Source organism: Physeter macrocephalus, chromosome 2 (genome assembly GCF_002837175.3).
Source record: "Physeter macrocephalus isolate SW-GA chromosome 2, ASM283717v5, whole genome shotgun sequence".
NCBI lineage: Eukaryota > Metazoa > Chordata > Mammalia > Artiodactyla > Physeteridae > Physeter > Physeter macrocephalus.
The window spans coordinates 47,660,459-47,675,864 of NC_041215.1; the positions used below are offsets into that span (position 1 = coordinate 47,660,459).

The 15,406-nt window shown below is 36.1% G+C and overlaps 1 protein-coding gene across 1 annotated transcript in view; it reads right to left on the reverse strand.

The window, feature by feature from the left end:
- Nucleotides 1-15,406, reverse strand: part of LRP1B (LDL receptor related protein 1B) — a 1,933,320-nt gene that overhangs the window by 133,665 nt on the left and 1,784,249 nt on the right. Inside the window, exons 69-71 of the mRNA XM_024122386.1 lie at nt 9,728-9,857; nt 7,952-8,058; nt 7,482-7,635 (exon numbers count right to left, since the gene is read on the reverse strand). Coding sequence (XP_023978154.1) covers nt 7,482-7,635; nt 7,952-8,058; nt 9,728-9,857 — 391 coding nt within the window. The remainder of the gene's footprint in view (nt 1-7,481; nt 7,636-7,951; nt 8,059-9,727; nt 9,858-15,406) is intronic.

Genomic DNA, 15,406 nt, shown 5'->3' on the forward strand with positions numbered 1-15,406 from the left:
TGGATGGACCTAGAGTCTGTCATACAGAGTGAAGAAAGTCAGAAAGAGAAAAACAAATACCGTATGCTAACACATATATATGGAATCTAAAAAAAAAAAAAAAAAGTTTCTGAAGAACCTAAGGGCAGGACAAGAATAAAGACACAGACGTAGAGAATGGACTTGAGGACACAGGGATGGGGAAGGGTAAGCTGGGACGAAGTGATAGAGTGACACTGACATATATACACTACCAAATGTAAAATAGATAGCTAGTGGAAAGCAGCTACATAGCACAGGGAGATCAGCTCGGTGCTGTGACCACTTAGAGGGGTGGGATAGGAAGGGTGGGAGGGACATGCAAGAGGGATGGGATATGGGCATATATGTATATGTGTAGCTGATTCACTTTGTTATACAGCAGAAACTAACACAACATTGTAAAGCAATTATACTCCAATAAAGATGTTAAGAAAAAAAAAGAATGCAGGGACATTCTAACTTAAAATTAAATACAGCCACCACAGGCAAAGGACCCAAAGTGCAAATAAACTTTAGTTGTATGTCTAGATATGTAGCAATATATAGCAGAAATGGCAATGGTTAGGGAGATAGGAACTTGCTTTGTCTTGCTTTGGAAAAGTGTATTAATTTCTATGGGGCTCAACATTTTCATATGCTACAAAAGAGGTATTGTTAAGATTTATAAGTTCATATTTGCAAGGAGTACATGGGGAAATCACACAAAGAAACTTGATGGGAATTTAAAATTAAGATTAATAAGTTGCTCTCAGAAAATTATATTACCAATTTAAATTTCATATATAAGTAGTATCATTTCTATATTGGTGAGATTTGATGATTGAAGGTATTAACATATTAAAAATGGATATGTTTATTAAAACACGGAGCTGGGGAGTGACAGTGCTCATCCTTGCAAGCCTAGAAAATTCCAAGAAAGAAGCATTGTTCATTTTATGTATGTACTTTGGAGAGAATAATGAGCCTAGGCTTGTGAGAGTCAATAAGCTCTTCTTGTTCTGAGTTTTGACTTGCACACTAATCTCTAGTAATTCACTTCCAGTAGCAAAGATTTAACTTAGGAAATCACAGAATCAGATTTGGGTTTTAGAATGACAACACTAGCTACAGTGAGGAAAACTCAGAAATGAAGACAGGGAGAGTAAAGCCAAGATGAGAGGAAAAAGACCAATTTGAAGAGGGCTTGAAGCAATTCAGAAAACAACTGATGGAAACCTGATTTAGAGTAGCTACATTTGAGAGCTCTTCAGGAGGTAGAATCCTCAGGATCTGATGGCTAACTAGATGAGGGTGGTAAAGGAGAGTGAATAGTCAAACACAGTACTCAATTTTTGGTTTGTTTGGATCATTCAGTGAATGTTGGTGTCATTCAATAAATAAAAGATCACATTAGGAGGATGAGGTTTAGTGGAAATATGACACAATTCATTTAGGTTACTGGTAAGACAATCATGTGGTGATATTTAGCAGGCTAGTGGATAAATGTGTCTGAAATATGGGATAGGTTTCTGAGGCGTAAATGTAGAGTCGGGAATGATCAGAATACAGTTATTATTTGAAATTTAGAAGAGAACACAGAGAAAAACAGCGTTTAAAGTTTGAATAGATAAAGAGGAATCTGGGGCTTCCCTGGTGGCGCAGTGGTTGAGAGTCCGCCTGCTGGTGCAGGGGACACGGGTTCGTGCCCCGGTCCGGGAAGATCCCACATGCCGCGGAGCGGCTAGGCCCGTGAGCCATGGCCGCTGAGCCTGTGCGTCCGGAGCCTGTGCTCCGCAACGGGAGAGGCCACAACAGTGAGAGGCCCGCGTACCACAAAAAAAAAAAAAAAAAAAAAAAAGTTAAAGAGGAATCTACCAAAGAGACTGAGAAGAAGTAGCCAGAGTGGTTGGAAAAATACCTGAAAACTTTTCTAACAATAAGTTAATAGTTAGCACATTTAAATGATGCTAAGAGAGTAGCTTTAGTGAAGTGGTGGTGGGTTTAGTGAAATGTTTGTAGTTGTTTATTATAGATGAAGAATTTGTAGTCCAGAAGTTTAGCTTTAAAGGAGAGGAAGAAAAGAGGAAGTTAAGGAATTCAGTAGACAAGGTAATGTTGAGGATACAGAAGAGAGAAAAGGTAATTCAGATAATGAATTCCTTGAGAATCAAGAAAGTGTGAAGGATTTGAGATCTAAAGCAAAATAAAAGGATTATCCTTAGGCTGGAAGACAAGTCTTCCATTTCAAGAGAAAGGAAGGAGGAAATGCTAGGCACAGCTATATGTAGCTTAGTTAATTTTGTGTCTAGATGTTGAAAAAAGCTCAGGATTTTTACTATTGCTGTGAGGTGGAATGTGAGATAATAAATCAACTTTTTCAAAACCAGATATGGTTAATGGTAGAGAGAGACGATTAAAAACATATAGGTAGATTGCTTAGAATCTTGAGTGGTAGTTGAAGCTGAGGCCAAGAATTTATAGTGATACCATTCAGAACGGGTCTAAGTTTTCCTTCAAAAATGCTTAACAGAACTGGTACAGCTTACATTGACACCTCTGAGCACTAACAAACTAAGACACAGAAAAAGGCAGGTCCTTGGTGAGTGCAGCAAGGTGAATGTCACCATGTGAGACTTCTGACAGTACAATATCTGGCATTGGGATGCCCTTTTCTTTCAAACATCTGCAATGTTCAACTCTAAAAATGCCCTAATTTAAAAAATAATCTCAATTATCAAAATCAATGCAAGAAAATATATTACCATTTAGGAACTCTGTCTGAAAACAAAAAGATATAACATGAACAGCCTTTAGTATTAAAGATATGAATATTGGTTTGAGGTGAGCTTTGGCTTAATTCAATATCAAAATCCATAGAATATGAAATAGAGTTGTATTCTTTCAGAATAAAGATTCTAATGACTAAATCTCATCACATGTTCCATTCTAAAATGGATTAAATTCAAACAGAATTTGTGAACTCTTGACATCCTCTGATTATTTTTAAAAACTCTATTTGTAGCACATCAGTCTTGTTAAAAGGAAAAAAAATGAGTTCCCAAAGGTATTGCATTACATAACATTATCATTTTCCCCATAAGAGTGTGGGACATGGGACTTGTATGGCAGCCCAGTGGTTAAGACTCCAGGCTTCCATTGCAGGGGACACAGGTTCGATCCCTGATGGAGGAACCAAGATCCTGCATGCCACAAAGTGTGGCCAGAAATAAATAAATAAAACAAAAAAAAGTGTTGGACATGCCACTATTTTTATTAAGAAGAAGAGAAATATAAATGAAATCATAATTGTAGCAGAAAGGCAAAGGTTTTATGATAACCTACGAAAGGTTTCCTATTGTACTAGGAAGAATTTGCATTGCAAAAAATGCATGGGGGGGGCCGAGGTGGTGGGTGTTCGTCACAGCTTACCCTTCCCCCTCCCCATGTCCTCAAGTCCATGCTCTAGTAGGTCTCTCACTTCGTCACAGCTTACCCTTCCCCCTCCCCATGTCCTCAAGTCCATGCTCTAGTAGGTCTCTCACTTCGTCACAGCTTACCCTTCCCCCTCCCCATGTCCTCAAGTCCATGCTCTAGTAGGTCTGTGTTTTATTCCTGTCCTACCACTAATCTCTTCATGACATTTTTTTTTTCTTAGATTCCATATATATGTGTTAGCATACGGTATTTGTTTTTCTCCTTCTGACTTACTTCACTCTGTATGACAGACTCCAGGTCTAGCCACCTCAAGACATCTTAACTTAACAAGCTTATTTTGAAATGGCATGAAGCACACATAAACAATTAAAAACAGGTATAATTTAAAGAGATTAGCTGGATTAAAATCCCAGTTTCCTAGTTATGTTCTTGATCAGCTCAATGGGAGGTTATTAGAAAAATAGATAAGTATATATTAATTAACAACAACCTATGTTTAAATATAACTTAGCTCTTGGCAGTTTCATAGAAATTTGGACAAGTGAATCATCACAGAAAATAATCATCTAGAGTTCTCATCTTTATTTGGGTTGAGATAAGCTTAAATATATAATATTTTATAATTTCTATAATAATATACGCATTTGAGCTGATAATTACTAAAAAGAATAACTATCTTTTCCAACAAAATTGCTATAAAGAATAAAGTTTGAAAGCTCAGGCCAAAACAAACACCAAGTTTCCTTAAGGCAACATGGTTTACCTTTAAAAATGTGACTGTTGGGCTTCCCTCGTAGCGCAGTGGTTAAGAATCCGCCTGCCAATGCAGGGGACATGGGTTCGAGCCCTGGTCCGGGAAGATGCCACATGCCGTGAAGCAACTAAGCCCGTGTGCCACCATTACTGAGCCCGTGCGCCACGACTCGTGAAGCCCGTGCTCCTAGAGCCTGTGCTCCGCAATGAGAAGCCACCACAATGAGAAGCCCGCGCACCGCAACGAAGAGTAGCCCCCGCTCGCCGCAACTAGAGGAAGCCCTCATGCAGCAACAAAGACCCAATGCAACAAAAAATAAATAAATAAATTTATTTTTTTAAAAAGTGAATGCTGCTTTTAATTCCATAGTATTTGGGATTTCAGTCCTTTTAAAGTAAACCAGTAAAACTGATTCACATTGAAAATGTTCCATGTTTATCCTGCAGCTCTCTTATCTCCCAGCCCCCAGCACTTAACCCCTGTTAGCTAACGTGTCCAGATTTGAGATGAATGGAAGTAACATTTAACAGAAGAGATGTTTATTCTGGCATTTTATCTCCTCAGTGCCTTGAAGTGCTTTTTTCCAATACCTAAACAACTTCCTGGCAGCAAATCAAATAGTAGAAATCTGAACTTGGTCATGCCTTATGGTACATCCATACAGGATCAAACATTTTAACCAACAAGGTATTCCATTGGAATTTAATTACTTAGCAGCAAAGGAACCCAAGAAGTGTTAGAAGCAGAAATAGGGAGGGTAGGGGAGCTTTGACATATTTCTAAATGGTTGAATGGCTCTCAACTCTTTTTTTAGTCAGTAAGCTTAAACATTTAATAGTCATTTTAAATCTGAAAGTTGTCTCAGATTTCAAATACTATAACGTTCAGTTTTTTACTTTAATGTTTGATTTTTTAACCTGGAATCCTTTGTTCAAACACATTTTTTTATGAAACCCAATATTAAAAAAGTAGCTAAATCCTAAAAGGATTGCCCACCACCACCCACCCTCCCAGGCACACACTAACTTTCCAGGTGTTTCTACAGCTGTTGGAGACATTTCACTGTGGCTGGACTTGATAGCATGAGAACATGAGCACAGAAATGTCCATGGAGATAAGACAAGAAACTGGACTGCTTGATTCTCATCTCAGTAAATTCTCTGTGCTGTTACATAGTTCAAATCCCATCACCCCTTCCTTTTTTAATATTAGAAAACTCCTCAGAAGCCTTGGAAAACTCCTCAACATGCATAATGCTAAAACCAAGTTCTATAGCATGACTCCTCAATTACTTGTCGCTCCTAAACAGATCGCTTCCCTCACCTCTGTGACTTTGAACATCATGACCCCACTGCCTGAAATGTACTCCCACATTTTGTTTGCCTTCCTAATTTTTCACAGCAAGAAACTCATATTCCAACAGGGAAGCTTAGTCAAATAATACAGAAGTGATTATATTAGAAGGAAGAACATGACAACAGGAATGCAATCAAATGCTTCCTAGGGAAACTAAAAAAAGACTGCCATTTGGTTGAAGACACAGTAGTAACTGAGATGGACTTAAAAGAATAGATATAATTTTTACTGGCAAAGGTAGTGAGATGGCAAAATAGTAGAATAATCAAGAAAGATGCTGAAAAGCATGGAGGATATTGCTTGAATATTATCTTCCAGTTTGGCTAGAATTTATGATACATAAAGAGGATTAGTAGAGTTATAAGACTGGAAAGGTGAAATGGGATCATTCTCTTATAACCCTGACTGCCAGGTTGTGGTATTTGTATCTAACCAGGAAGAGCTTTAAGTAAAGATGGACATAACCAGAGTTACATTTAAATAAGATGAACATGGCAGCAGTGAATAGGATGTACTGGTGACCAATTGGGTCACTAATAGCCCAGATAGGAAGCCATGAGGGAAAGAACAAGACTGGTGACAGTGACTGAAGCTGAGGGGATAGAGCTTATTAGTTAGAAAATGGTAAATGATGAGTAGCTTAATTGTGGTCCCAAAGTCTTTGACTATAAGATTGTATATGAGTTGTTGGTACCAGAATGTCCACAAAGTTTGCTTTCTCTAGAGTAACCAATTACAGAGAGTGTGAGAACTTAAGCTAAAGTAGAAACAGCTATTACGGAAGTTTAATCTTTTACAGTTTTTTATAAGGCACTGCAGATTCCAAATGAGAAATAGGATTTCTTCTGCTGATATAACTATACTTTATCAGGTTTGGAATAGAAATATAGTACATCATAAAGTTTTGATCTAATATTAAAGAAAGTAGAAGATATTTTTCCTTGAGCAACTAGATATTTACAGAAGTAAATACTTTAGGTCCATTTAAACTGTGTAAACCCTGAATGTCTGTTCAAATGCCTTGCAACATATGTCAATATCTAATATCATCTCTGTTGATGATGTTCCAAATATTCTAAAATGTAAAGTTGACTGAGAGACTTTTATAAGTAGGTAAAAATAAATTTTGTATTTAAACAATATATCTAATTATATATCTAAATATATATATTATAATATATATTAATAAGATATATATTTCATAATATATCTTATGAAAATAATAAGAATGCTGCAATTTGTGGTCATTTTAAGATTCACCCTATAATTTCTTTGCTTTCCTCTCATTAACTCTAAAGTAGCCATAATTGCTGTTTTTAATGTGGTGACTTAAACTAAAAAGTTATCTGTCAGGATTTTCACACAGCTGGAAAAAAATGATGCTATAAAACAGAAAGTTTCTTTCAGACTGACAAATATTGTAGGTCATTTTCTCAACCATATGGCAAGAAAGAAATTTGGGGCACAACCTATAACCTATATATGATCTAGCATATTAGTAGGTGTTGTATAGTATACCATATGCTGTTTCTAGTCTTTCAGAAACAAGGCAAGCAATGTGGAAGAGAAACATGCCCAGAAAATACTTTGGTAGGAATGGCTATAGTGGCTATGTTCCCTGGATTCTTCTCATATCCCCATCCCTGACCCAACATCTAGTCTAAAGACATGCTCATGATGGGCACCCAAAACACACTTGCATTTTGGTTGTCTTTGTTATATGAAGAGGAATTTATACTCTTGTCTGAAAATGAGCCAGATTTTGCTTATTTAGAATAGGCTATTATGTAATGAAACTAGAAAAGGAGAATCATTTAATGATCTTATCCTCTGCCTCTAGCACACTATGTAAATATTCTGCGTAGCATCTTAACTGCCATTCTCTTATTTGCAGGCGCGCGCACACACACACACGCACACACACAAAGTACCTTACCTCTGTCACAGTTCTCTTCGTCACTGCCATCCACACAGTCATGAATTCCATCGCAAAGCCATCTAATTGGAATACAGTGGGCTTTATTTCTGCATCGAAACTGATCTTCTTTACACTCAGTCACACAGTCCATCTGTTCAAATACAAACGGCCACTGCAGTTTTCATTAATGATAATGTTATCGTCACAAGCAAGATAAACATGCAGCTGACAATACTGGAGATTGATTATACTGTGGGCTTTGTTTTATTTTTATTTAATGAATATCACCTCTGCAAATGACAATAGGGTTTAGTCTATGGACAGCACGAAGATTCAGGTATTTGCTGAAATTACTGTATTCAATGTTCTTGTCTTGACATTTTAGACAGTGCTAAGAATCAAGATTCTGACTCTTTGTTTTTACTATATTTGCTTTCTCAAACCTAATTCTTGTAATTCAGAGATTTTAACCAAAAGATAGATTTTACCTCATCTGAACCATCAGCACAATCATATTCTCCATTACATTTCAAAGATGCTGAAATACATCCTCCACTGGCACATATATATTCACTTGATGAGCAAGTAGGAGAAGCTGAATATAAAGTTGAAATTTAGATTTAGTGAACAGAATGAATGGTTGATAGATAAAAGCATATATAAGCATATAAAAATTATACGTAGTAATGAAAATAGTTTAGATTATTTGAGCTATATTCAACATCTGATATTAAATATTGACTTAAGATGTGCTTTACAATATTATTGCATTGTATTAAATATACCTCATGATGTAATAGCCTGTACAATAAGTATGCAACTCACTAGACTAAAGAAAGAAAGGGAAAGAAAAAAACCCTCTATATCCTCCATCCTTCTGATTTGTGAAGAGGTAAATGCATTTTTTTACAATTTTAAACTAATTTATTTAAAAGACAAAAGCCTCAAATTATTTTTAAAACTGTAATAGGATTTAGTGACCTTTGGGAGTGTTAATTCGTATGTGCATTGTATAAAGCTAAAAGTGGAAATCTTGGCATAGTCTCATAGACCCCATGATATCTATTTGGCTGTTTTGATATAAATGTCATATTTACATAAGTTTTAAGAAGTTTTTTTTTTTTTGGTTTGGGGTTTTAAATATGAATATATGTATAATTAGCAGAGTCTGTAGAATTCGAAGTATTTCTTTATGATATGGAAAAATTTTTAAAAATGTGGATAAATAAGTTACTACCAATACCCAATTTAATTAATTGACATAATAATGATGAGACCTTTCTTTGTCTACATGTTTGAGTTTGCTGAGTTTGCATTCAAACCTCTGGGGTTCTTGGCCTTATATTAGACTACTAGGTAGCCAAATGTACTTACATAATGACCTGTGGTCTAAATTACTTAGTCCAGGAATGCTAAAAAGCTTTTCCCTTGGGATTTAATTTCTTTTAATTGGCAGTGTTTGCCTAGGGATCTGTATTAATAAGGAGTCTGGGAATATGTCTGGATTCAGTAAGAAAAAAGATGTGATCAATTAGCAACATGAACCATGGGCACGGTACTGGGACAATGGTAATGTGTGTGCCAGGTATCTGCAATTCTGACCTAGTCTCTCAAAGTAATTTAACCATGAAAGTGCTTATAACCATATACATAGATTACAAAGTGATTTTTTCCCCAGTATTTTTTTTCCTGTAGAATATTGTTATTAAAATTCCTAAGTATAAAAGTTAATTTAATGAGTATATTTAAAGTCATGTTTAAGGAATAGAAATGTATAAATTGGGTTTTTCTTCCTATACTCTGGTTTTGTGTCTTAATTTTATTTTTATTTTGGACCATGATATAAATAGAAATAATAGACATCCTTTTTCTCAGTTGGTATCACATTGAAACTACTACATTCTGTTTTATAACCTTAATTTCCAGAATTGAAAACTGACTTTTATCATACTTACAGTTTCAACATATTTCATGTTGCTGTCTTGGAAAAACAACTCCAAATGGTGTAGAAAAATATAGAGACCAGAAAACCAAATTTTGGGGAGCAATGCTTGGATCTTGAAATAATAACAATCTTACCTGCCAAAACACTTTCAAAATATATGAAGGGCACACCAATTAATTTATCTACAGATATTTCAGATTATTTATTAAAAACAGTAAATATGTACATTTGCCAGTGTTTTATGCATATCATTGCTTAAATTTAAATTCTAACCAAGTTAAAATACTAGTTAAATGAAATATGGCCTCAAGAATTTTACCTGGCTCACAGTTTTTCTCATCTTCTCCATATTTACAGTCTTCATGGCCATCGCATTTCCATTTTGCTGATATACACTGACCATTGGAACACTGGAACTGATCTTTGGAACAACTTGTTTCACAATTTCTCTGTCAAAAACAACACAGACATAATTAAAATTAATTTTTTAGACAAATGTCTTCAAACTCAAAAAAGACACATACAAGAAACTCAGATGGTCACATTTAAGCTTGTGACTATATAACATTATAATCCTTTTCCACTTTCATTTGTCTCTTAGTCATAATAAAACAGAGAAATGTAAAAAGAACATAAATCCCATGGCTTTATCAACTAATTAAATTGCTCTGAGTGGCTCATTCTCCAATAGACAGTTACAGGGTAATGTAATTTTAATAAGTGTAAGTGACGATGAAGATTGTGGGGAAATAAAAGGGCTAAAAAATATTTCTAAGCAAGTACAGCTGGTTCCTTGGGAGTGGGGTGGAAGGATGAACGTGAAACAACTAAGAATCCTAAGGCAACTCTGTCTTGCCTTGGCAAAACTTCCCCTAATGTTCTTTCTTTCCTCTTATTCCCATTTGTGTTCCCTCTGTACCTGTTCTTTTACAGTTTGGTTGCTGTTCATATTCTTTTTCCACTCTCCTGACATTTGTTCCTGTAGAACTGTGAAATGAACTGTCACAATTGGCATTTTCTGCTAGCTCGCATACAGATTTTATTTGGAAGTCAAATAAGATAGTAGTGATACCGTTGGGGGTCTTTCAGTTCTTTATGTGAGATCAGTGAAAGGGATCCACTAGAAATTTACTTTCCTTGAGTCTGACCGCTCTGATTGAAATGGGATGCTCCAGTGAAATATCTTGCTGGGATGCTGTTTTTCTGCTGTTTAGCAAATTCTACTGTTGCCAAAATCTATTTGTCTGCTCCTTTCACAAAAGGTGCAGCACTCTCACAGCTTGTGAAACTCCCAGTGAATGAAGCATATCAAACTATTACTCCCTGCTTCTTCCCAGTTTCATCCCATGTAAGAAAGAAGAGTTTATTTTCTAAATTCCTATAGTTTTCTCTTTGCTGATGGCAGTTTAGACTGCCTGCTATATAACTGATTTTCTTCTTTCCTTCCTTTCTTCTTCCCTTCTTCTCCCAAGTATTGAAGATTTACCGTTTACTAGAGTTTCTTAAATAATAATGCAAAGAAAACTAAGATTACTCCCCATATTTGATAAATTCTAATAGAAGACCAGCACCTAAACCAACAATTGCAGTGAAATATACTGTCAAGATAAATGAATATGCTTTAAACATATGAATTCTTAAAGGTTTCACAGAAGAAGTTTAAACAGAAATGGAACTAAGAGAAGATTTTTCATGTGTAAGGAGAATTAGAAACGTGCTGTATCTGAGGGGTAAGTTATGTAATGGTGCATGACGTTGAAGAAACAGCCCATGCACTGGTCATGAGAAAGTAATTTCATATATTTTGTTCACCACCTTCCTCTTCCATGCCCAGTACTATGCCTGGGACACATTCAATAAGTAAGCATTCAATAAAAACTGCTGAATAAATGGTTGAATGAACGAAGTAGCAAATGTAGAAAATCAGGAATATAAATTAACATTTTATGTAATTCAGGTCCACTAGGATAGGGATCATGTCTGTCTATGAATCAAGTGTCTAATATATGTGTTGATTATAACTGCTCAGTATATATTTATAGAATTAATTAATGTTCACCTCAGCAATAAGGCTAATTCAAGTAAAAGAGTTCAGTAACCAGTAACACTGGTCTATTTGTATTGACAATAACACAGAAGGTAATACTTCTAGACACTTTTTCTATCATCAGAAGATTTTGATTTATAATAGATTACAGTATAGTTGATGCAGTGTGTCTGTGTTTATATTTGTGGGGTATTTAATTATCTTAGACATTTAAAAACATACAGAAAAATAGAGAGAATAGAATAATAAGACCCACATGCTCATCATGCATATTTAACAATTATCCACACTTGGTTATTCACGTTTCATAATCCGCTCCCCCAATTTACTTATATTATGAACTTTAACATAACAATGATAGCTTCAGAAAATTAACAGTATCATGGAATTAACAAAAATTTCTTAAAGTTATTCCCAATCCACATTAAAAATTTTCTTATTTTCTTAACTATATAAAAATACTGTTTGGTAAAAGAAGGATGTAAAAGATGTCTATAGGGCTTCCCTGGTGGCGTAGCGGTTGAGAGTCCGCCTGCCGATGCAGGGGACACGGGTTCGTGCCCCGGTCTGGGAGGATCCCACATGGAGCGGAGCGGCTAGGCCCGTGAGCCATGGCTGCTGAGCCTGCGCGTCCGGAGCCTGTGCTCCGCAAGGGGAGAGGCCACGGCAATGAGAGGCCCGCGTACCGCAAAAAAAAAAAAAAAAAAAGATGTCTATACACTGAGTTTGATTTGAGTTTCTTGTAATGTGTAACTATTTTCCATTCCCCTACTTTTTTTTAATGCCATTTATTACTTGAAGGAACCAGGTCATTTGCTCTATAGAATGTCCCACATTCTGATTTTGGCTGAGTGAATCTAAGAATGTTGATACATTAGCAACCTCCAAAGTAACAATTGAGCTTTTTATTTGTTTAAGTATTATTATGAACTCATGTATTTTTGTACATTTGTTATATTTCAATACATTACAGTCATTTGTTTTTTCTTTCTGATGCTCAAATTGTCCTTTTTGTCAGTGGAAAGCCCTGCAATTTTGCTCCTATGTACTCTAGACACTATCCTAATAGCCTTGTTTTCTGGCTTGACAAGATGTTAGCGGCTCATTTTGTCAATTTCCTTTCTCAGACGTAGAATTAAACATTTCTTAAAGGGGTTTTGATTCTGTTAATTGGAAAATGTATTTAGAGGTCATGATGTGAGTGTTAGAGATAGTCTTTAAGGCTGGGATGTCATTGGTTTTAGGATTTTTCAGTGGCAGAGCTAAGAATATATATTTTTAAAAAGAGAAAAATAAATCAAGATCTCAAACTGATACTTTTGAATTTAATTACAGGACTTTTATTTACTTTCATTGTTTCTAGATTTGTATCTCCTTTATTTTACTTAAAAATTTTGAGTGTTAATAATATTTTAAAAATTTAACATTTGAACTATCCTACCCTTAAGATATTGATATATGAAATTCAAATTAGCAAAACCAATGTTATTATTTAATAACATATCTACGAATACAGTTTAAGATTCTTTTACATTTCTTTTTGTCCTTACAGAGGACATATATTACATATATATATATATATATATATATATATTTTATTGCTGTACGCGGGCCTCTCACTGTTGTGGCCTCTTTGCGGAGCACAGGCTCCGGACGTGCAGGCTCAGCAGCCATGGCTCACGGGCCCAGCTGCTCCGCGGCACGTGGGATCTTCCCGGACCGGGGCACGAACCCGCGTTCCCTGCATCGGCAGGCGGACTCTCAACCACTGCGCCACCAGGGAAGCACCCCATATATTATATTTTAAAGGCACTTTAAATAGTTCTTCTCTGTGTTTGTCACTAACTTGATACACAATTACATTGATCCAAGTTTTTGGTTTCTTTTTTTTTGTTTTGGCTGGAAATTAACAAACTAATTCAGTTAACATTCATACAAAATTAATCCTCACAATTTTCTTTTGTTCCCAATATGAGAATATCCTGCATGTAATTATGCTTTCTAGCCATTTGTTCAGCTCACCTTTTTATTTGTTTGTTTGTCTGCTTGCTTTTCTTGTCAATGAAACCTATCATGCTAGATTTTAGAAAGGAAATAGAAATCAGCTGCCCATAGTGTTAGCCACTTCCTTACATATAGACTATACCAAATGTCTGTAAATGTAGAGAAAGAGCAGCTTTCAGAGAGTTAATTTAATTCCCTAGGGACATTATCATAAAAATGTCCAGATAATGCAGATATATTCAGCCATCTGAGAACTATGTCCATGAACTTACAGCATGAGAGAAACGGCATGGATAAGGATGTCTACTTTCACGCGAATAAGATTTTGAAAAAGAAGTGTTTGATTCTGTTTACGTATGTTGGACATCTAGTGAACAACATGAAAGACGAAATCACAAGCCTTAAGCAATATATCCCCACCTCTTGATGCTTCACAATGACATGGTGCTGATGGAACACATTTTTTTTTTTTTCTGTTTTTTTTTTTTTTTTTTTTTTTTTTTGCGGTACGCGGGCCTCTCACTGCCGTGGCCTCTCCCATTGCGGAGCACAGGCTCCGGACGCGCAGGCCCAGCGGCCACGGCTCACGGGCCCAGCCGCTCCGCGGCATGCGGGATCCTCCCAGACCGGGGCGCGAACCCGGCTCCCCTGCATCAGCAGGCGGACGCGCAACCACCGCGCCACCAGGGAAGCCCCACATTTTTTTAAAGAAAACAAAACCCAAACATTTTAATGATATGGATGAATTTATGTGAAATATATTTTCCTCACTGGGAAACATTTAATACAATTTTTGAGTAAATAGATACTAAGGAAATATGTAGCTGAGCAATGTAAGACTTGAACTTCCCTGTGCATTTTTAAAAATTTCATTTTGACTTGTTTTGTGAATAGCCCCATGAATAGAAATGGTATTTTTCATCTTCTCCTAAGTGACCTTTGCAGCCTAAAGGTTTAAGTTTTCTGGACTTCAGGTGAGAAATTAATTAAGGTTTCCAAACTCTAGACTCTTGTATGTGATTAGGGGAACTTTTTCAAGATAGAGAATGGAGAAGAATCGTCCAAACTTGATAAGAATACCTGAAGGCTGGGAAAGATCTAGTTAGTGTGGGCTCTATCATTAATAGAGACCTGCAGTGTCTCCCAAAGAGGCGGGTAATCAGTGGATACTTGAGGAAGCTGAACCTGAAACACAGAAACCTCTAGAGCAGCAGGTGGATTCTCTCTTGCCAAGCCTACAGTCAGTGGGAGGCCCTTTGTGAGGGTAAGTACATATTCGAGTCAATATGGTCTAGGGAGGCCTAGGGAGTCACTGTGTATCAGGAGGAGCCATGGTGTCCACTGAGCTCCAAAGACCTCATTTTTCCTTCATCTCTGACTGGACTTGATTACACAAGTGCTATGTTCCTGAGAGTAACATGAGAAATCATTAACAGAGAAAATCACTATTTTCTCATAGTAATCACAGTGATTATTACTGTGTGTCATGTATTATTTTTAAAGCATCATGGAGTGATTAATATCTGTAACACGAATGCACAGATGCATAAGTAATGAATTGCGTGAAGTTTTATAAATGTTAGCACAATCTAAGATTACAGAATTATCCAGAGAAATTCTAAACTTTTTCACTTAACTGTGTGTATGTAGAGCTTATTATAAATGGATTGTGATTCATCATCTAAGCAAAGCTAAACCTGCGGTTTAATAAAAATTGATGACCCATATCTAAGTCTATAAGACTATATGTACTGAAGAAAGAGATTGGGGAGAAGAAACTGTTTAAAATGCATAAAAATATTAGTCCTGACTATAAATACTGCATTAAATTTATGAACAAATTCACAGATGGCAAGGGCATCAGCTATAGGGAATAGGGTTTCCAAACATCTTATTCCCAACCCAGCCATTCACCACTTGAGGTAAAAGAGAATATAAAATTAACTG